Here is a 24472-nt window from a genome sequence, read left to right as displayed (position 1 = left end):
AATATAAGAACTTCTAGATGGTGACTATTTCCACAGAATTAGCAAGTGTACAAAAAGGTAGTGAAAATTCAATCATCTCCTCCTAAGAATTTTTTTAAGATAAAGTCTAAAGCCTGAAACGTACTCAAGACTTTTTCTGATCTGACCTCTGCATATCCATGCAACTTCTGACCTTGACCTTCCTTTATAACACCTTGGCCTCCAGCCCTGACAAACCATTTGTAGTTCTCCAGATCTTATGTTTATACTTCCATTGCACACAGGTCTGAAATATCCTTCTTTCTTTTACCTGCCTATTAATTTTTTACTCTTTCTTCAAGATACCCTTTGAGAACCACTACTTTTGTGATGTATTGTCCAAGGACCTCAGGGAAAATCAACTATTTCTTCCACCTTGTTCTATATCATCTTGCATACATAATTACCTGAGTCCTTACAACATTGCTATAATTATTATATGTCTGTCTCAGTATTTTATTTCTGTATTCTGGTACTTTGAATATTCATTCATTTTAGTATATTCATTTATATATTCATTGCTCATTGAATGCTCACTAATGAATTTTTTAAAGTTTTTTTAAAAATGCTATGATTACTAATCACTAATTTGAGATTATCTTTTGAATTTAGGATTCCCTACTTTCATTTCCCTTACGATGGGTCTCCAAGGACACCTCACTAGTACAGGCCCTTACAGTTTCACAGCTGGACTTAAACACTGTTTTAACTGTCATCTCTTTGAGCCCAGTCTTCTGCATGGCCAATTCTATGCATAATTTTGAAGATAATCTTCAGTAGATACTTATTCTTATATAAAATGTTTTAGCAATTCTTGTTCGCCTATTTAACCGAATGTTAACTGAATATTTCATTGCAGGCCTTTCCCCATATCTTGTCTTCCATAAATACCCTGTTAATGTATCTCTCTGTTCTGAGCTCAGGTATTTTCTTTGACAAACAGGTTGCTTGCAGTGAGAAATCCCTCCTTGTTGATAGGCCAGCAGCATTTAACTTGAATTCCACTTCCTTGATAAAGTCTTCTCATATTCTGGCTCATTTAGCAAGGACTTCACCATTTAGAACGGTTTTCTCATGTAAATCTTGTGTAAGTTTGTTTTACCTCCCTCCCCTCAATGCTATCTCCAGGATGAGGAAAACAACATATTTCTTTTTCCCTTGTATCTCTTCCCTCTAAAATTTTGTACTTTGCTAGATATAATGTATACATAAAAATAATTCTTAATTTCTTAACAAATATTTCCCACTGCATTTTGTTACTCTATATTGACATATAACACCTTGTACCTTCTATATAATGATCTTGCTTTAATGTTGCCTTCTAATTGTTTCATGTACGTAAATCAACTCAATCTACGGGTTATACAACTGTTAAGAGCAGAAACAGATTTCTATATGGAAAGTCAGTGGAGTGTATTGGGAAATGCACTGAAGTGGGAGTCAGAAAACTCAGGTCTTAATTCTGCCACTTGAGTGATCTGCTGGAAAGTTATCTTTTATTACCATCGTTTTATCCATCTGTGAGATGAAAACAAAATCCTCAGGGATGTTTGTGAAAATTAAATGAGATACTATGTGTGGAAACATTCTGCAAACTATAATATGCTATACAATATAAGGTATTTCTTATGTCTTCAAAATTCTTGTGGACAGGACATGCTGTGCACAGAACAGACTGTCAGGAAAATCTCCCTGAGAGACTTGAGTCAAATTGGGTGGGTCATGTTTCCTACAGTTTTTAAAGCATTAGTCAAAAAGTCCCATTCCTCAGCTTTATTACAGTCCAATGCAATTTTTGGCAAGATGTGTTTCAACATTTTCCATCTGCATGACCTCTTGTAGTTCTACTTCTTGCTTTACCAATTCACCCATGAAATTTGCTGTGTCAATTCTCTCTTCCACCTCACCGAGGTAGCTGCCATACCTGGAACAGTCTTTATTCTCAGCCTTGCCTACATTTCTTTCCCGTGGGCTCCTCTTCCCCTCTGCTGGTTGCCAAGGAGAAGCACGTTTATTGGCACGGCCCCCAAACAGATGCCTGCCTGTCTCCCTTCCCCCTTTCTCTTTCAGCCAAACCATCACCTGCCAAGGGCTGGTGGTTGCTGCCACCCCAGTCCACTGCCTCACACTGCTGCGGCTCGAGTCCTTTTTGGCAGCCTCTACCGAAGTTCCCCTGCCAGCAGCCTCCCCCTCTTGACTGCAGATCTCCTCGCTCCCGCCAGCCTCTCCCCCGCTTGGTCTGCGCACAGCCTCTTCCTCCCGCCCTAGCCAGCTGCTTTACTCGCCTTTCTTCAGGCTGCTCCCTCTCCTTTCCTCCCCAGCCCTTCTCCAAGCTCCCACAGCGCGGTTCTTTCAGGCGCCCCCGCCCTCTCTGGCCCGGTGTTTTGTTAACACCCGGACCACCTCTCCGGGGTCCCAGTGTGTACCTGTTTCCACCAGACAGAACATCTTTGGGAAGTGAGCATTTTCCTCATGCTTTGTATTTGACTAGATTTCCCTCACGCCCCCACCCTTTGCCTTCCCCGCGAGCCCAAAAGGCGGGATGTAATGATGGAAGAGAGAATTCAGGGAGAAAACAGGCCACATGCTTGGTTGGTGGGCCCCAGCAAAGTTTTGGACGCTCAGGACTTGCCAGCTCAGGCTTTTTAAACTTGGCCTGTTGGCAACAGACCCGAGCCCCCAAGCAGCGCACAGTGACCCGGGCGCTCCCTCAGATTCCCAGCGTCTGTTCGACTACGGACGACGGTCGCCCACCGGGACAAGGCCTGGGCAGCTCCCCAGCCCATACCGAAGTCCGCAGCCTGAGCCCCAGCCAGTCCCCGGCAGGGGAGGGGCGCACTTGTTTCTAGGTGCTCGGCGGAAGGTGGGCGAGACGAAAGAATGGAGCCGCCCAGGTTCTTGCGTGCCTGTCTCGAGGATAAGGGGTGGGTGGCATGTTAAAGACCACGTCTCAATTCAGGGCCCTTCTCCCGGGCTGTCTACTTTCAGTGCGCGGTACAGAGTCAGTTCCCCTTTACCAGCCGTCTCCTTTAAGAAGCGTGCGCGTGCGAGTCGGGTTGTGTGAGTGTGTTCGTGTGCAGATGTGTGTGTGTTTGTGTGTGTGTGTCTGTGTGTGTATGTGTGTGTGCGCGCGCGCGCCAAGGGCCCAAGAGTCAGGCAGACCCTGGGAAGGAGGAGTTATGTAGATTACGGATGAACGTTCTGGAGGGGAGCGAGGAGAGGAGGGAAGGAGAAGCAGAGGCGAGAGAGCGAGGAGCGGCCGAGGCCCTTCCCGCAGAAGCAGGAGGCGGTAGCGGCGGCGGAGGAGTGGGCGGTGGAGGAGGAGGAGGACGCACCCTCTGGAGGCGGCGGCGGCTGCTGCGGCTGCGACTCGGTTCTTTGAGCCGGAACCGCCGGTGAACTTGGGCGCCACGTTCCCGGCCGCGGGCCCACGAGGATGGTGAATGCGAGCTGCTGCTGACTCTACCTCAGCCGCTGCTTCTCTGGGGCTGCCGAGCGCGGGGGGCCTCTGTCTCCTCCCCTTGCCGGGCTGTGGGTGAACCTGCAGGATCCTTACCCACCCGGAGGACTTTTGAAAGGAAACCAGGGAGGGAGGGAAAGGGAGAGAGGGAGAAAACGAAGGGGATCTCGTCCATCATTGAAGCACAGTTCACTATGATCTTACTCACATTCAGCACTGGAAGACGGTTGGATTTCGTGCATCATTCGGGGGTATTTTACTTGCAAACCTTGCTTTGGATTTTATGTGCTACCGTCTGCGGAACGGAGCAGTATTTCAATGTGGAGGTAAGAATACGAGGGCTTTCTTCCTTCCCCCTTGCCTGGGCTGCTCCCTGAAACATATCGTTCACTCGTCAGATCCTTGTAGCTCACAGCAGCCAGGGTCTCAACACATTGTTTCCCTTCCAGCCGCCAAGACCCGTGTTGAGTTTCCCTGTCTTAGGTGATGGATGCGCGTGAGACTGAGAATCCGTTATCCCCAGCAGCACAAAGCACCGTGCTGCGCGCTCAAAGACACAATTGTAGCCGATCCATGCTTCTTATCAAGGAAAGAGGCGAAGACCTAGAAGACCTACATATAGCAAACGTGTAGTTTCATAAAAGCAGTTTGAGTTTATAATAAATAAACTGCTCGGGAAACACAGAATTCATTGCTTGGCAAAATGTGCTGCCTTGGTATTGTTCCTGAAATCTTTTCCCCTGTGTTTTGTGCCTAACAAAGGAGGTTAAAAATCAAAGAATCTAGAGGAGAGCGTGGGAATACTTGATATCTTTAATAACATTACTTTGTGATAAAACACTTGACTAGACAGAGTCTTTTTCTCATTTAGACATAACTTAATACACTGTAACTAGATCTGGCTACACAGAGGACATGAAATCCATCTCTTGAAGTGTTTTCGCTTCCCCTCCCCCGCCAATTGAAAATAAATGTGGCCCAATGTAATAGTTCTGAGGTGTGTCTTACAATTTGATTTCACACTCTCATGGCAAAACGTAGAGGATTTAGACTATCATTTGCTTTACTTTGATAGCTTTGGGAACAGACAGACACAAAGCAAAAGGGAACTTAAGGATAACGACTTGTCAGACCTTTGCCAAAGTACTTTTCCTGTCATCAACTCAGCACTAAAGCCAGTAACATGCAATAAATCAATGGAAGCTTGTATACACCTGGGCTCTAACCAGTTTATCACCTACACGGTGGAATACAAAGACAATAAGAGGGTCTTAGTAAAATATATTCCTTTTGGTTAGATCTTCTGTCACCTCAAAAGAATTATTATTAAGTCTCTGAAGAATAATGTGATATTTTCCCCCTATATTGTTGATTCTTTAAAGCTTATTTTCATTTTGTTGGGTGTGTGTGTTTACACAACAGCAGAACCTGTTGCACAGTATTTGAACGTGTTTCATGTAACAGATTTATATACAAAGTGTGCATAATAAATGCCATATGTGAGGGCATATTCTGAATATACTTCTCTGTATAAACTGTTCTTAGTACTACATGTAATAAGTGATGGTTAATAGAGAAACAAAGTATTTGAAAAAGTAAGAACCATTATCAAGAGTTAAGTTTATAGATATTAAGTATGATTATATTACACCAAAACCCTAATTCAAACCAAAACTGTTTAACCCTTTGAAAAATACAACTTTGTTTTTCTGAATAAAAGAGATGGATAGGTAAGTCTGGTTAGTCCAGACTTTTCTTCGTTGCAAATTTGAACTGTTGGAATTGTACGCCACAGATGGATTTTTGTTTCTAACGTTTAAATCAAGAGATAATTTAATATGGAAATGAAAAAAAAGTTAGCAGTTCATAGACTAGAGGAATGAAAGTGGCAAGCTGTTATTTATAAGGTTATAAACAGAAGGGCCTATTGCTTCAGATTGGTCGTGGTGGTGATGGTGGTGATGTGGGGTGTGGGGGAGGTGTTAAAAGTAGGGGCTAGTTTTTATCTTGCTCAATCTGAAGAGGGAGGGAGAGCCTGGATTCATGGCCACCTGCTTTGGGAAAGTCTTAGATTTGCTTTCAGAGATTATTGGGATAACATAAGTGTATTGATGATCATTAGCTTTCCTTTTTGAGCCTAAATAAAATGTGTGTGTATTTCTTCATAGTTTGAATCCCTCAATCAGTTCAATAAGATATTATTATGGGAGAAAAAGTTATGATTTTGCTAAAAAATATTGTATTTCGAATTTCTGTAATTTCGTCTCTTTCTTCAAGATACATGTTAAAAATTGTCCATGGAAAAGAGAGGGTTTTTTCTTCCATTTTTAGAGTATTTAACTTATTCCATCCATATTTATTACACAGTGCAAAGAGTTAATTATGAAAGATAAGAGGCGTGTGCCATCTGAGACCTTAAAAAGGGTATTTGATACAAAGGAGATTTTCTAATTATTTAAAGTAGATTATGTTTCAGACTTTTTAAACATTTGAACATATCCTTAGTTGTGTTTATATACTTATTGGTGTGTAATGATAACCTCCTTTTTTAAAAATCATAAAAATAGCTGCTAGGTAATTCAGCATACTATAAAGAACAAGGATGACAAGATATTTTGTGACATGAATTTCTGCCTGATTCACTTTTATTAGATGCTTCTTTTTGGTAGGAATCACTAATGGGAAGAATAGTCCATCACATCTTCAGAAAAGGCATTTATATTGTGTTGCACATTCTGATTGCAAAACATAAACTGAGACTGCTTTATTTGACTGATTCTTAAAGACAGTCTTAAAATAAACAGTAATGGTATCAATCATGCATGAAGCTCATATGATCATAATTTTTTTTTTCTAGAAAACACACTAAGTTATTATAGTTGGAGCGAAGCTTCTAAGAGATGCTTTTTATGCTGACAACTGAGATTACAATGCTTTATTCCTCGCTGAGCTTCACAATTGGTGGGACCCCTATACTTTTCATTTCTACAATTTAAGGTTTAAAAACCTATGTTCCCTCCCCACCTAGGTGGGAGGGAGTTGGGTAGAGGTATTCATGTTAACTCTTTCCTGTCTGATTTTGAAAGTATAAATATTTGAAAATTTTAATTATTAGAGCAGGAGATATTTGTTAATATGCTGATGAAAGCCTATTACAGAGAAGGAGTGCATTTTGTTTGTTTGTTTTTGTATTTAAGAAGCAAAAAGGAACATCTCTTACAGCTAAGAAGAAGGGTAAGACACTACCAGAAGCAGTACTATGGAAGGGATTCAATAAATTCCCCTCCTTATATATTTCTGGTAGAACACTGTTTAATGCTAAAATTTCACTATACATTTGTTTAAAGATTTTTGTATATCACTGGATCCATTTTTTGGAGTACGCCTTTCAGTATGTAATCATTAGCATGATGCAAAGGAGGTACATTGCTAATATTAACTAAAACTCAAACACTGCTGTCATTGGACAGCAGTCTGAATCAGACGTGTTCATTGGTCAGAAGAGGCTAAATTGTTAGCAAAGAATCATGATTTAATCTGTATATTCTAAAGAGTCATTTTGTCTCTAAAATAATTTTCTTGTTGTAGTGGGGATTCTCATGATCCTGAGACTCCTTTATTTTTTTTTTTTTTAACACTGCAAACACTTTTGTCATGAAATTAAGACAGAATATAGTTCATAATCAATAACTTTCATCATCAACTTTCATAGTTTGTCAAGTGTTAAATATTTATGGGAACATATTCTTTAATTTTTTAAAGAATAGCACACATTTCTAGTGAGAAAAATATTTTAAGCCAATTTAATGGTAAAATAAAAGCATGTGATACTCTGAATGATGCACACATCAAAGCATGAGAAGATGAATTTTGGTGACAAAAAGAACTTGATAAAACAAAAATTGATTTTGTTCATTTCTTTGTTAAAGAAAGAAAAGAGATTCTAGGTTTCAGAAGGCTGTTTTATGACAAATACTATGAATTGTGAGTGCAACCCTCCTACATTTTTCTTGCAGTGTTTAACTGATTTAGTATTTGTTCACCATTGTCAGGTTTATCTGAATCTACCTAAAAGTTCAGAGTTTCCTTGGATTAGCTTTGTACTGCATATCACCTTAGCAGGAATTAGTGGTGAGACATTTCAGAGATAAAAAATTATATTTTACAGATTTTAAAATGTCAGATGTTGGGATCTTTTCTCATATCTCTTATTTTCTACTTGCTTAAATAATCAAATGCATTAATGTATTTGCTCATGGAAGGATGGTGACAACGTGATCTGGTCAGTCTCCTTGAGTAAGGGATTCTGACTACATTCCATAATTTTCCATTGTAGTAATTATATACTGATCAATAGCAGGGGCTATTGACCTTGAGTAAGGGATTCCGTCTCCTTGAGTAAGGGATTCTGACTACATCCTATAATTCTCCATTGTAGCAATTTTGTACTGGTCAATAGCAGGGGCTGCATAACTGATTCACAAAGGTTTTTAAACTGCAGTAACATTCCATGCTTTGGAATCCCAAGTTTGCTGACCATTCAGAATATCATAAGAGCCAAGAACTCTGACCAAGAGGCCAGAAGACTCACTAGTCCTCAGGTTCTTCAGCTTTTCCTGTGTGTTCCATCTTAACTGTGCACTTCTCTGTTCAGAATTGCTTGGTCAGGCTGTCCAAATCTAGGGTTATTCATGAAATCCTTACTAATGAGCCTATACCAGTGAGGTAGATTGTCTCATACTACCCCTGAGAAATCCACAGAGAATAACCATCCAAGTCCATCCCTTTGTACAGCTGGGTTTTCACTTTCAGTCTCTTCATCCCTATCAAATAAGAATAGAGTTGGGTTCAATAACAGCTTTTTAATCTCTAGAGTCAGGTTACAAGTGATAGATTTAAAGTTTATACTTTTTCTTATTCATGCTATTTCAGGTGATTAACATAAGAAAAAATTAATGCACTTGTTCAGTGGTATAATTATTTTCTCTTAAGTTGGATTAATCAATTATTTTAGGTAAATTTATTTTTCTGCCTGACCTACCCCCAGATACTACTCAAAATGTACCTGTTCATAATACTTGGCAAATGACGAACTGAAATTATTTCTGGACCAAAAAAGGACATTGAACATTTAAATCAATTAGTTAAATTTGTTCAGTGTCAAAAGAGAAAGACTGATTTCATTGTGCATCTTCAGGAGCTTTCTGACCCTTCAGCACATATATTTCAAATTGAGAAAGTCATTTTTCATGTTACTTTCCATCACAATTCATTTTAAATATCTGTGAATGTAATTATATTCATCAAATATTTTTTTTATTGTGGTATAGTATAGTGATTAACAGCATGAATTCTGATTACTCATCCATAAAAAAGAATGAAATAATGCCATTTGCAGCAACATGGATGGACCTAGAAATTATTATACTAAGTGAAGCAAATCACAGAGAAAGACAAATATCATATGGTATCACTTATATATGGAATCTAAAAAATGATACAAATGAACTTATTTACAAAACAGAAACAGACTCACAGACATAGAAATTCAATTTATCATTACCAAAAGGGAAAGGAAGGGGGAGGGATAAATTAGGAGTCTGATATTAATAGATACTACCATATATAAAATAGATAAACAACAAGGACCTACTGTATAGCACAGGGAACTATATTTGATATCTTGTAATAACCTATAATGGAAAAGAATCCGAAATGGAATATATATATATATATAGACCAGAAATTAATACAACATTGTAAATCAACTATACTTAAATTAAAAAAAAAAAAAAAGAGCTCATATTTTGTCACCAGATTGCCTGGATTTTAATCCCAGCCCTTTTACTTGCAAGTTAATTGTTAAGTCAATAACAGGAAAGATAACCTCTGTGAGCCTCAGTGTACATATCTGTAAAATGGAGATACTAACAGTACTTGTATCATAGGGGTTGTTCTGCTGATTAAATGAATACATGTATATCATATTAGGTAGATAGATAGTGGACAGACAGGAACATGCCTTCTCATAGTTAAATACTCCATACTGTATTGTTAGTAAAAATAAATGCTGATTCAAAGGTATGATAGCATCTAATTACAGAAAGTCTATCAGGTTAGGATATACCAGCTGGTCTAGGAAGATTTTATTTTAATACTTTTTAATTTTTACAAAATGTAATATACTGAAAGTCAACCAAGCTAACGTCAGTACATTTTCTTCCTGTGGGTTTTCCTTAGTTTAGTTCAGGAATGTGATTTTCACATTTTGTCTCATCATCTGTTACTATCATAGAATGTCAAGTTCAGCTCACACCTTCTTTTATAAGACTGAATTTGCTGAAATCTGTTTATCTTTTCTTCTAATACCATGGAAAAGAAATAGGCCTTTATGATTCAATGAGCCTGTTTATTTTAACTGGCTCAATGCCCAAGTGCTTCCTATTCACATTAGGAGTAGGATTTGATATATAATTTAGACCAGCTCTATGTTATACCCCAAATTCAGACCATAAAATAGGCATTTTTTTCTTTTAGTTAATAAGGGAAGGAGGAGGATGGGCAGGAAATGATATTAAAGTGGTTTATTCAATGACCAAGAAATTTAAAATAAAATAACTTGTGCATGTAACATTGGGAATAGAAGATAACTAGCAATATAGTATAATGTAGCCCTAGGACAGAGGGTCAAGGGACGTGGCCTTTAACTTTGGTTCTTATACTAACATAGCCTTGATCTTTGGCAAAATGACAATTGAACTAACCTCTCACTAAGGCCATTTCCAAATTTGAAGTTCTATCGTATGAACCTCCAAGCTTTAATTTATATAGCCAAAAGGAGAAAATGTACATATTTGTCCTGTAAATTTTGGGGCAACTGGCTAACAAATGTTCATATTTTTTCTTTCTGAAGTGCCTATCATGAATAAATACAGAATGTACAACTTAAATCTAACATTTGTTATCTTCTGTAGTGACACAGGGTGTTCCATTTTGGAAACTATCCTAGCCTTCTGCTGAGTAGTAAAAACACTGGCAGCAAATTATATGTAATTTTAAAATCAATTTTTTGCCAAGGTAGCAAACTTTAAAAATTTAATGTTAAAAACATGGCTTGATGTTATTTTGAAAAATATGTGTCATCTACAAATTGTACTTCAATCATAAAAAGGCAAGTTGGAATGAAATCAAAAGTTTTTGGGGGGAGGGTCTCAAAATTCAAATCCATCTATATCTATATATAAAAAATATACACACATTTTATAGTGAAATGAAGTACTTATACTGTATGTCCCTTTTGCCCACCGTGGAAAATAATTTTGGCGCCTGGCTCTTTGAGGGTTATTTTTGTTCTTCACAACACATTTGATTTTGAACGTGAAAAATCAGACTGCATTTGTTTTATGAAATATGCAGCTATGCAAACAGCAAAAATATTCCAGGTTAAAAGGGTAAACTACTAAATTAAAATATGTGACACTCAACTTGTTTTCTTTTGCCTTCTTTCCTTGGGAAAGTCATTTATAGATTTTGAGGTTATTCATGTAATCATATTTGATTGTTGCTTCCTATCATTTAGCACTCTGAATAGATGTTCTTTGTCTTAGTGTCTCACCACTACCATTTGGCATTGTGCATCCTTGGGTTTGGATCAGTGGAATATCTTGAGCCACATAACAAGTTTAGGCAAGAGAGTAAGAGTAATCCCACTATAGGCTCCTAATCTTTGATTGTGACTTGTGGGTGTAGTATATAAAAGGAGGCTAGAGGGAGCTATTGAGCCGTTTAAAGATTCCAATGGTAGACCTTGGTTTAAAAATCAAGGCCAGTAGGTGCAATTAGATGTCTTAAAATGAATCATAGCCAATCATAGAGAGCTTAAGGAAATCAATGAACTATTCACAATTTAATGTGTGACTTAGATTTACTAATAGCCACTTGGTACCGGTTATTACATATTTGATGAACTAAGAAGGAAATGAACACTTCTGGGGGAGTTTGGGAGGAGTTCTGGGCATGACAATATGACAAAGATTGTTACAATGTAGGACGGCTTTATATCTCCCTTTTAAGTGTAGAATAGGTCAGACACTTTACATCGTAGTAACTGTAGATGCTTTTGGTATTCTCATTTTAACTAAAATGAAAATGAAATAATTGTAGTCTTACAGATTAGAGGTGGGGTAAATCTAATTTGATTATGCCTTTTAGATATATAGCAAAAATCCACTTTTAAATGCTTGTCAGACTGTTATTTTATTTTTTAATGTTTACCAGGGGAATTTATTGAATAAATATTTTTTGATGAAAGCATATTTTAAAATATAGGTTTTACCTCTTTATCTTTTAAAAATATGTAAGAAATAAGCCACAAAAGTGTCAAATAGTGCTTTACATTTAATAGGAACCTCAAATATGTTTTCAGTTGACCAGATTAGTGGGGATTAAAAAGGGGGCAGTCACTAATGTATTGGGGAATGCCAATATTTAATTAAGATATTATAATCCACTTACAAGCATTATTCAGATTTTTTAAAGTCTTTAATTTAGTCAATTAAGTGAAATATGGATATACGAAGTAAGCCGTGGCCCCACAGACAGATATTCTCAGGAGAGATAGTCCTTAGAGTGATGTATTCAAATGACCAAATAAACTACTCAATGGGATGGAATTTTACAGTATTTGTTTTAGTCATGCTCAAGTTATGGGGGAATAAACTGCCATGGTTTTAAGGAAGCTGGATACTTTTATGAACTTTATTTCATGTCCCCAAATTGTATGCACCTGAGGTGATGTCAGTGGAATACAGGCCTGTGCCTCTGCAGGTCCTGATGCAGTCAGACCCTAAGTGACATCAGTGGAAGAATTTTTTCCATGGGAAATTTTCACTCTTGAATTCATATCATGTGTTAATAGTTTCTCATTGTTTATAGCAATTAGAAATTTGAATTTGTTTTAGGTTTCTAATGTCTGTGTATTCATTCTCTCTTTAAACAATTGCAAGCCAGTTCCTTCTTGTGGTCCTACTTTTTCTTCTAGTTGGAGTCTTGAGGGACTTTTTATTCTAGATATATTACAGGACACCAAGCTTGGAAATTGGGTAAAATTTTACAAGAAGCCACATTTTTTACTCTTCCCTCTTTCATTTTGAATAAGGCAGAATAAATTCAAAGAACTTCCAGAGTCAAATGTACACTCAATGATTTATATGAAATTGATAACCAGCTTACAAAAACTCACTCCCAGTTACAGATAAAACTCTTTTGGACATCTGTGTGTTTTAATATTACAACAGCTCTATTCATAGAACTTGCTAACTTCCTCCTGTATGTAGATGGAGTGAAATCGTTTGTTAGTCCCGTGGATGAATCAAGTAAATTACTAGAACAGTCTTTGGCTTATTTTGACCATTCATAAAATGGGTTTGTGATCTTTATTGCTTGTCTATAGCACAGGTTTTGTAATGACGGCATTGAGACAATCCCAAGCAATCTCTTTCTTAGGTAAGAAAAGGGTATATCTCAGTTTTTTTTTTTTTTTCATTCCTACAGATAACCGGGAATATAGAAACAATTATGTGTCAGCATTATATTCTAATTAGACAAGGTCCAAATAACCAGTAGAATAGAAATACCTGGAATTGATTTCACTGAACACCTTATTTTAATGATAAGAAAAACAGAGTTAATTATCACTGGTTGAGCATTTGCTATGTGCCTGATAGTGTTCTAAGTGCTTCATATATTTTAACTCATTTAAATTTTATTACAATCTTGTGGGATAGCACTACTATTTCTCTTTCACAGATGAGGAATCTGAGGCAAGGAGAGGTTGAGGAACTTGCCAAGGCCACCTACCCCTGAATTTTCCTGAAGTGGAATAGCCCAGAATCAAAGCAAGCAGGTTGGCTATGGAGCCCAGGGTCCTAACCAAGTAAATACAGGCAAGAAATAACTCCCAGGTTCCCAGTAGGGACAGAGTAGTCCAGTTCCATTGCTCACATCTTTTATATTCCAAACTGGAAAGAAATAATTGACATGCATAAAGAAAATGCTAGGTCTATCCTAGTATAGAGACTTACCTGGAGTAAAAACTTAACAGACTGTTGTTGATTTGATTTGTTGATTCAAGAGTGATTATTTGGTGCTCAATATAAATTTACTGTTTAATACCCTTTATGATTTTTTACTTATAGAAAATTGGTAACCTATGTTAAATTGCATATAATACTAAATGTGGCATAATCTTAATTATATGTAACATTAAATTAATCATAATATCTCATTCCTCAGCTATTTGTCATGTTGCATGTTGTCACATTAAATGTGACTTACAAAGGTTTCAGGAAGATTTGATTACATTCCAAGATGAAAAGAGTAGAACATGTAAAGGAAAACCTGTTAGATCTGTGTTCCAGTGCCCTGCTGGGGAAGAATATGTATGTATATTGCTGCTGACTGGCATGAGTTCTGGTGTTTGTTATTTTTATATATTGCTTTGATTGGGTAGAAGCTACAAGGAAACAGATAAATTTGATCATTTCTAATATACTTCTTTATTTTAATGTAAAAGAGAACTTACTCAGAGGTAGATCATTTCAGAGGTGGATGAGGTGCCTCAGAACTCGCTGTTTGAGAATAGGCCTGCTATCTGGTTATTGTCTTTATTGTAGAGGCAATGGAAACTTCATCTTGGTGGTTGACCTAAGGATGTTTTAAAAATTCTTCAGTCCTTAAGATTGTTGCTGTATATAGCTTTCAAGCCTCCCTTAGTTCATTTATTAACCTTTTAAGGAAAGACTATTTCTAAACCAATTTACAAAGGTGACTTTATAAAACATTCTCAGTGTTAAGTATCCATTCATGTATCTCTCACTTTCTCTATAGGCAGTATATCATAATGGTTATACGCAAGAACTTTGGAAGGAATGCTTAAAAATCTTAGCTGTGTCACCAAAGCTCTGTGAACTTGAGTGAGCCAAGTTACTATTTATTTCCTCATGTGTAAAATAGAGGTAATAATACTCAACTCAAGGGTTGTTCTGAGATTAAAGAGGTAAAGGATAATGGGTCAAGATAAGTAATAGCCTTCTGATTTACTCTCCCCTGCTGAAATAAACAAACAAACAAACAAAAGACAAACATATGAAACAGTGGTTTTTAAATCACCGGACATCAGGTAGTGAAGGACAGTCATCCCCAAAAGATGGGAAACAAACAAGATGAGCCCTATGATTATATCAATTTAGTTCATAGAGAGGGTTTCCAGGTGATAGTACAGGGAAGGCAGAACCAGGTTGAGCCACACAGGCTCCTCGAGTTAAGGAGATGAAGCTGGGAGTATGGAGAAACCAAGGAGTTTAGAATTCACAGGTCAGAATACCAGAAAGGAGAATTCTGCAGAGAGAGAGAGTACTGGAGATCTGAAGAGCATTTCCCTTGATTATTCAATTAAGAAGTGATCTGCACATTCCTGTGAAGTAACTAGTGGAGGCCAGAGAAAGAATCAACCAACAGGATCAGAGGGGACCATGCCTGGAGATCACACAGGGCTGGGAATAGTGCCCATTCTCACCAGCCACACTGGAAAACCTCATCATTTACAGGGTGTTGGGTAGAGTACTCAGAAGCATCTTGCTCCAGTAGTGGGAAAAAAAAATCCCTGGACTGAAAACTGCTCTAGTTCTGCTTAAAAAGTCTTAAAAGCAAGATCTTGAAGGATCAACCTTTTTCTAAGTGACTAAACTGTTTTTCACAACAAAACTCAATAAGACATATGGGAATACAAAAATCCAGCACTCAACAAGTTAACATTCACAGTGTCTGACATCCAATAATAAAAAAATTACCAAGCACGCAAAAAAGCAGGAAGACACAATACATAAAGAGGAGAAATATCAACCTGTCTAAACTTTCCTCCTTCAATGATTTCCATCACTTGGCACCACCTACCACATGTGTGTTCATGCGAGAAAAGTGGGCACCAATCCCCCAACTTCCTGCCCCTTACTCGTTACTTCTAATCAGTTGTCTTTTTTTTTTTTTCTCTCTATAACATACATCTTTGGTCTGTTCATTTCTCATATGTACTTGGCTACAGCCCTACTTTGAGCCTCTATATCCAGTCTGGACATACTGTATTATCCCATGGTCTGTACAACCTCTCATGATCAGACCCCACCCCTCTTTCTAGCCTCATAGCTCAAAGTTTATCTATTGAGTCCTGTGATTTAGCACAGCACTTGAACTAAAGATCCCCGTACAAGCCTAAAATTATTGAAAACCCGCAAAAGTTTTTATTGTGTGATTTTTATCTGTCTATGTTTATAGTTCTAGACAAATAAACCTGAGAAAGTTTAAAAATATTTATTTAGAAGTTCATGTAAAACAATAATAATTAACTTAATATATTAACATAGATAACATATTTTTATGAAAAGCACATTTTACAAAAGAGCAATAGTAAGAAAAAAGATATTGTTTTACTTTTCTCCAAATACCTTTAATATCTGGATTAACAAAAGATAGCTGGATTCTCATATTTGTTTCTTTTATTTTAACCATTTTTAAATTGAAGTATAGTTAATTTACAAACTGCTCTGTTAGTTTCAGCTGTACAGAAAATTGATTCAGTCATATATATATATATATATATATATATGTATATGTATATAATTCTTTTTCAGATTATTTTCAATTATAGGTTATTACAAGGTATTGAATATAGTTCCCTATAGTATACAGTAGGTCCTTGTTGTTTATTTTTTATATAGTAGTGTGTGTATGTTAATCCCAAGCTCCTAATATATCTCTCCCCCTACTCTTAAGCTATCCTCTTTGGTAACCATGTTTGCTTTCTTTGTCCATGAGTCTACTTCTGTTTTGTAAATAAGTTCATTTGTATCATTTTTTAGATTCCACATATAAGTGATATCATATGATATTTTTCTTTCTCTGTCTGACTTACTTCACTTAGTATGATAATCTCTAGGTCCATCCATGTTGCTGCAAATGGCATTATTTCATTCTTTCTTGTGGCTGAGAACAAAAAAATTTAAAAATTTCATGGAAATACAAAAGGCCCCAAACAACCAAAACAATCTTGAGAAAGAAGAACAGAGCTGAGGCTTCAGACTATACTACAAAGCTACAGTAATCAAAACAGTATGGCACTGGCACAAAATAGACATATAGATCAATGGAACAGGATAGAAAGCCCAGAAATAAATCAAAACACTTATGGTCAAGTAATCTATGACAAAGGGGGCAAGAATATACAATGGAGAAAAGACAGTTTCTTCAATAAGTGGTGCTGGGAGAACTGGACAGCTACATGTAAAAGAATGGAATTAGAACATTCTCTAACACCATATACAAAAATAAACTCAAAATGGATTAAAGACCTAAATGTAAGACCAGATACTATAAAACTCCTAGAGATAAACATAGGCAGAACACTGACATAAACTGAAACAATATTTTTTTTTGGATCCATCTCCTAGAGTAATGGAGATAAAAACAAAAATAAACAAATGGGAACTAATTAAACTTAAAAGCTTTTGCATAGCAAAGGTAATCATAAACAAAACAAAAAGACAACCTATAGACTAGAAGAACATATTTGCAAATATTGCTACCGACAAGGGATTAATTTCCAAAATATACAGACAGTTCATGCAGTTCAATATCAAAAAAACAACACAATCAAAAAATGGACAGAAGACCTAAGCAGACATTTCTCACCAGAAGACATACAGATGGCCAACAGGCACATGAAAAGATGCTCAATATTGCTATTTATTAGAGAAATGCAAATCAAAACTACAATGAGGTCTCACCTCACACCAGTCAGAGTGGCCATCATTAAAAAGTCTACAAATAATAAACTCTCGAGAGGATGTGGAGAAAAAGGAACCTTCCAACACTGTTGGTGAGAATGTAAATTGGTGTAGCCAATATGTAGAACAGTATGAAGATTCATTAAAAAGACTAAAAATAAAGTTACCACAAGTTCCAGCAATCTCACTCCTGGGCATATATTTGGAGAAAACTCCAATTCAAAAAGATACGTGTACCCCAGTGTTCATGACAGAACTATTTACAATAGCCAGACATGGAAGCAACCTAAATGTTGATCGACAGATGAATGGATAAGGAAGAAAAAAAAAAAACGCACACACAAAATGGAATATTACTCTCATATTTGTTTATGCATTCACACTTGCAAAATTATAAATCATGTAGCCCTGGTCAACACTACTGTCAATTGCAAGCTAATGAGAATGAAAAGGCAAATAATATCCTGTAAAAATATTATTGACCTAGCTGACTCCTGCAAGAGTTTTAGGACCCACAGAAGTTCCTGGATCAAACTTTGAGAACCACTGTATCAGCAGCTATACTGTTAATTTCTTTTCCTCCTAGATACCAAGATCCGTCTTCCTTGGAGTCTTCATCAAAATGCTCAACTTTTTCATTTATTTCCCACCCTTCTACAGATTCTTCAGTGCGCAGCAAACATTATCTGATCTTCCCTAATTCCCATCTTTACCCCCATGAGAAGATGAGCCCATTATGCATTTATAAAAACTTTTCTTATTCTTCAAAGTACCTTTCATAATTATACAGAGTGATTTACCTTCCCTCAAAGTTAGATACTGATATATTTATTTTAGACAAAAAGCTCACCCTTAAATTACTGTTGAAAATCCTTTAAATGGCTTATTAATTGCTATGACTTGACACATGGACATGCAGAAGCCAAGTATCAACTTCTGTTTCTCAGCACCTTTGAATTTTGGTCTTCCTGTCTTTGGAACCATATAGGCCAAACTCATGTTTTCTGGGGGAGAAATTTAAGGAGACTTGAATTAAGTAATTTTTCTCTCTTTTTGCCTGGAGCATATGGTTAAATTTGCTGTATTACATTAAATCCATGTACAAATAATCTGTTGTAAATTGTTTGTGTGTAATAAATTAATATCTCTCATGGTAAATTATAACTTTATGAGACAGAGTATATCTGCCTTGGTCACCACTACTGTATGCCATAAGCCTAATGCTGCCATGCAAAAAGTTGAGAGCTCAGCAGATATGTGATGGAGGAATGAATGGGTTACATCATCCCTATTCATAGGTGTTAATTTTATAGTTTATCTGACATCTTATGATCCATTTCAATAGTTATCTGTTCCTTTAACTCATTTTGTCCATACTAGGTGAAAATATGGTGTGTATATCTTACATTTACTTTAGTTACTTTATTCAATATATTTAACTTCTAATAATAAAAGGCCATATTTATCTTAGTGATTAATGGTTAACTAGTGAGTAGACTGGACCCCTGGAATTTTTTCTAGTTATCATCATTACATTGCATCAGTGTTTCTGGTATAAATAAGTGTTTTTTATCTTATTCCACTGATAGAACATTTCTATAAATACCTATTAGCTTAGCATCAAAAAAAATGTAAAATTGGTCTTTGTTTTCAGAGGGGTGTATCAGAACATGTAGGGAAAATATAAAAGGAAAATAACCTTGTTCTGGTTCAGTGACTCCAGTTGTAGTTACTACTATTAATAAATGGCAACTTCCCCAAAAGGATATTAAGAGCAAAAACAATTTTACTTGTATTTCATGGAACATCTTAAATTATTTCAATACCTCTTTTAGCTACATGGATGAGAAATAAATTGATATGCTGTCAACTTTTGCATCCATTAGCATGTAAAACCTAAGAATGAATAATCAGATAATAATTTGAATTTCTCTTAAATAACTAACATTAAAATTAGATCATCTTTAGTATTCTAACAAGCACAATATTGAAGACACGTGAAGAACTGACTCAAGAGATGTTAAAATTTGATGGATTTTCTCTTGCTGAACCCCTGCATATTGTTGATTGGCAGGATAAGAACAGGAAAAATACAAGACTTTCTTCAGTCTTTCATTGATACATGTACTGTCTGTCTGGATTACATCTTCCTTAGGAGGAGAGGAAATATAGTCTTCTGAATATGAAACAGTCCATTATTTACTTACTTTTGCACTTAAAAAGAAAAATGAGTCTTCTATTATAGCATCATATTAGGAATGGCAAACTTTCTATTAGTTGAGGACAGCCATCTGCCTAAGTGTTTTCAGTTGCATTTATTTTTTTTGAAAACCTGGTTTTCTTTTCTCTGTGTTACTTGAGTAATTTCCAGAAACCTTCTAGACACACATAATGCATTCTTTCCTGCATTCCTTCTTTCTTCCCTTCTTATGGAAATACATTACTTAAAATATTCTATACATTTTAACATAACAATACACTTTGGTGAATTTTTCTTATCAGTACATAAAGAACAACCTCATACTTAATTTATAACTTACATATATGGTAATTTATTGAATTATAGCCTATTGCTGGATAATTAGGTCATTTTCAAGGTTACTTCTATTATAAACAGTAATATAGTATGCTTACCTAAGCTTGTGTGAGTTTAACAAATAAAATTTCTGGAAGTGGAATTGCTGCATTAATGACTATATTTATTTATAATTTTGGTGTATTTTGCCAAATTGTGACCCCCAAAATACATCAGTTTAATCTTTATCAAGAATGCTTTAGCATTATTGATTCCACACACACCTACCAGTACTTATAAATTTTTTTCCAAATCTGACGGGTGAAAAATTAATTTTTGTACAAATTTAAACTAATAAAAACATTTGGCACTTAAAAATATTTTAATTAGGGCTTCCCTGGTGGCACAGTGGTTGAGAGTCCTCCTGCCGCTGCAGGGGACACGGGTTTGTGCCCCGATCCGGGGAGATCCCACATGCTGTGGAGCGGCTGGGCCTGTGAGCCATGGCTGCTGAGCCTGCACGTCTGGAGCCTGTGCTCCACGGTGGGAGAGGCCACAGCAGTGAGAGGCCAGCGTATGCAAAAAAAAAAAAATATATATATATATATATATATATATATAGAGAGAGAGAGAGAGAGAGAGAGAGAGAGAGAGAAATAAATAAATAAATATATATATATATATATATTTTAAGAAATGTTTCCCTACCATTCTTTGTCTTCTTTTCTTACTGATTTAAAAAGCTTTATACATATTTATTAAGAAAATTGACACTTTCTCTGTCATACATAATAAAATGAATTTAATATGTTTTGGGTTTGCTAATTTATTTTTTCAGGTTAATTAGTCATATATATTATGGCTTTTAGTTTTGTATCATGCTTCAAAAAGTCTCCAGCATTTCAAATCTGTTTTTAAAAACAATTGTTTCTTTCTGTCTTTTTTTTTTTTCTGTTTAAATCTTTGATTTGCATAAAATACTTTTGGTACAGGCACTAAAATTTGAATATAACTCATGATTTCCCCAAAATTGATTAATAGGTGCTTCGGCAGTATAGACTGAGTAGTAGTCTTTTCTTGTATATCACATAGGTTTTGTTGAGAACTAATAACTATAAAATACAGTGGCTTAAGACAAATTTGATTAGGTTTGATGGATCCAAAGGCTGAAGACATCTTGTTTTCATATAGCTTGGTGAGGGCAGCTGTGCTGTATATGCCACACATGCTCTTGGAACCAGAGGCATATGGAAACATGTTCCCTTGGTGTTGGCAAAGGTGCTGGAGAACAAGCAACCACATCAGTTCTTATCCTTGTAACTAGCACATGGTCTTTTCTGACCAAATTCTTTTACCTAAAGCAAGTTGGTTTCTTGACAAGGCCCAAGGTCAAGGAGATCAGATGTGCACATTGCCTCTGATGAGGCCAGGGCAAGGGTGTGGATGTAGGAGGAGTGAAGAATTGGGACTAGTAATTCAACCTATGACATTTTTACTGATTTAAATGCTGCCTTTATTATATACTAATTTTTACATATATCTTAGCCTATTTCTGAACACAGTTTTTCCCACTGATTTATTTAAATTTTCCTGGGAAAATACCAAGCTATTTTGCTTATTCCCTTCAGTAATGTTTTGCAACTTTCCATAGGCATGTAGTTAATTTATTTTTCCTTTTTTTGTTGTTGCTATTTAGAATGGGAACTTCTACTATATTTACCAAATGATTTTTATTTAAAGAAAAGCTAATGATTTTTTATATATTAATTTCAAATAACCACCTTGTTAAATCATCATATTGTATCACATAATTCTTCTGTAGAATCTCTTGAGGTGTCTGGGTACATGGTCATGCCATTTATACTTAAAGATAATTTTACCTCCTCAATTTTTTCTTTAATTCATTCCTTTGGGTAATTGACTTCCAGAGCAGTATTAAGTAATTATTGTGATACTAGACACATTGTCTTTATTCTGACTTTAGGGGAAACGAAGACCCATTTGTTTTCAATTGTCAATCATTAGCCTTTAAAATAATTAAAATCCTAGTCACTCTTTCCAGGATAGTTACTTCTAGAACCTCTGTATATTGCCTTTAGATTAAGATTGATGGTGAGTACACAGCATGTTTAGCATGACAAGAAATTGAAATTTGGTCTTATTATTAAGGTTCTTCACCCTTTTTTTGATTTTAGTATGATTTTTCTTTTAATATTTCCTATAGTTTCCTTGAAAGTTTGACTCTCTGACTTATTTATTGTAGTATTTCCATGAATATTACAGTGGTTTGGTAGACAAAAATCATTTTCTGAAAACAACAAATGGATTGATTGATTAATTTTGTGATGGAATTTGGGCATTTTATTCTAGACTTTTATTCTGGACTTTAGTTCATGCAAAGGAAGCCAATTTGAACTACCTGAGTGATAGAGGAGGTTTATTGGAAAATACTAGCAGAGTTCACAAATTGTGGAGAAGGGCTGACCAAGCCAGCCTGGGGCAGTTGCAGAGATCTTAAAGCTGAGACCTGTGAAGAGCTTTCTCTCTTACCCACATCTCTGCTTTTCTTTCTTGGTTGGCTTTATTCTCTCTTGCTGCAGATTATTTTTCTCCATGTGGTGTGGGTTTTCTATCAGCTGGAAACCATTTTTCTTTATCACCTTTCTGGGAGAAAATAACTTCGCTCTGTCCATATGCATACACTTCCAGCTCAACTATGAAAAAACACTAAAGAAGTTTTCTGATTAGCCCAGTTTGAATCACATGGCTATTCCTGTATGTAGCTGGAGGTAGTTTGTGGGGTCCATGAATGACAGCTCACAGTACAATTGTATAGTGGAAGAATAGCACTTTGCACAGAAAACTGAGAAGGCATGTTGGACAGAACTTCAGCAATAGAGGTCTAAAACAGGTGAACTGATTTATCCTTTTTCTTTTCTTTCTGCTCTTCCCTTTTATCTGTCTTCCCCTCCCCTCCTTTATTCCCAGCTGCCCAACCCCAACACACATGCATTTACCTTCTTGACTATCTTTCACTTCCCTTTTCTTTCTTTTCTTTTTTTTTTTTTTGCGGTACGCAGGCCTCTCACTGTTGTGGCCTCTCCCGTTGCGGAGCACAGGCTCCGGATGCACAGGCTCAGCGGCCATGGCTCACGGGCCCAGCCGCTCCGCGGCATATGGGATCCTCCCGGACCGGGGCACGAACCCGTATCCCCTGCATCGGCAGGCGGACTCTCAACCACTGCGCCACCAGGGAGGCCCTCACTTCCCTTTTCTTTTCATTGTCATCCATCTTCCCTCCATTTCTCTGGACAAGTTAGGATTAAGATGTGCCTTCTGCTGTAGCATTGTTACCTATTTGGAGTGAAGTTTCAGTGGAAAAGGAGTAAGAATAGTCATCATGCACAGATTTCTCTGTATAACAAAAACAGAAATTAGAATAAATGAAGTAGATTTTGAGCTAGTGTGATTGAGAAAACACAAAGCCAAGAGGCTTAAGGTTGGGTTTAAGCCTTAGGTTAAATTTTGGATGTACACTGAATATTTGTACTCAGAGTTGACAAATAAATAACTTTTTTCTCCAGAAACTTCTTTGACTGATTTTATTTGAGAGGTGACAGCAAAGTGCTGAGTCTGTTGCTCTTTGCCCATTGCCCCTCCCCCACAAGTCTATATTTTTCATGCTGGGACTTTAACCATAATCTAGATCAATGCTTTTCTGGATGAGGAGTATGAGGACATGGTTGTAGACATGACTTCACCTCAGGCTTCACTGAAAGTTCATTGCAGAAACCAGAGTAGAAAACAGGGCTTCAGTCTCCAGTGTTCTTGAGAGGACTTATGAGGAATTGTGCTATTATTGAAAAATGGGCATTCTGCTATTCTATTAACAACCAAATTACAGAAATTACCACTGTAATATGTATTGGATAAATGTTATTTTATTTTTATTTGGATTCTGGCCCTCTGTTGACAAAAATACCTTGTGAAAAAAAAAGGTTTTAACCATTTGAATATTGATGTATGAATTTATTATTTATGTATTTCCTAAAAGCCAGTTTCAATAGGGCAAAAGGACAGAAAGAAAATATTAGGCCATTACCAAATGCCTTCTAAATTCAGATTTTGACAAATTCATTTTGTCTGAAATAATTTTACTTGAGATATGATTTCTTCCTCAATAGCAAAGATGTTCACATGTTCTAGACACTATTAAATAAATGCCTTTGTTTCACCTTTTTAAAATTTATCTGTAATGTTACAATTAAACACATTTCTAACTATATACACATAATACCATATTCATGCATATATATATATATATATGTGTGTGTGTGTGTGTGTGTGTGTGTGTGTGTGTTCTTAAAGGAAAGGTATGGAATGCAACATAAATATGAATGCATATATTGAAAGAGAGCTTTCTGAGTGATTTGGGAAAATAGCTTTTAATATACATCTAGAGACTTTCATCTTATTTTAAAACTTTGTAACAAATAAGTCAGGGTGATATTAAAAGGAGATAACTGTTTTCCTGCTTACAGAAGAGGATAAGACACTTACACTCCAAGAGTTCTTTCTTAGGTCTCATATATAAGACTTATTGAAGATATTAAATAGAGAGAAGCTGAGAAGGTGAAATAT

The 24472-nt window shown here is 36.2% G+C and overlaps 1 protein-coding gene across 1 annotated transcript in view; it reads left to right on the top strand.

The window, feature by feature from the left end:
* The first annotated feature begins 3207 nt into the window (after positions 1-3207).
* Positions 3208-24472, top strand: part of MMP16 (matrix metallopeptidase 16) — a 349628-nt gene continuing 328363 nt past the window's right edge. The window contains exon 1 of the mRNA XM_060115643.1: positions 3208-3804. Within this exon, the coding sequence (XP_059971626.1) occupies positions 3673-3804 (132 nt within the window). The 5' untranslated portion in view covers positions 3208-3672. The remainder of the gene's footprint in view (positions 3805-24472) is intronic.

This window comes from Mesoplodon densirostris, chromosome 13 (assembly GCF_025265405.1).
Source record: "Mesoplodon densirostris isolate mMesDen1 chromosome 13, mMesDen1 primary haplotype, whole genome shotgun sequence".
In the NCBI taxonomy this organism is placed as follows: Eukaryota; Metazoa; Chordata; class Mammalia; order Artiodactyla; family Ziphiidae; genus Mesoplodon; species Mesoplodon densirostris.
Note: the sequence above shows the minus strand (reverse complement) of the source record. Positions and strands in the feature narration are given on the sequence as shown.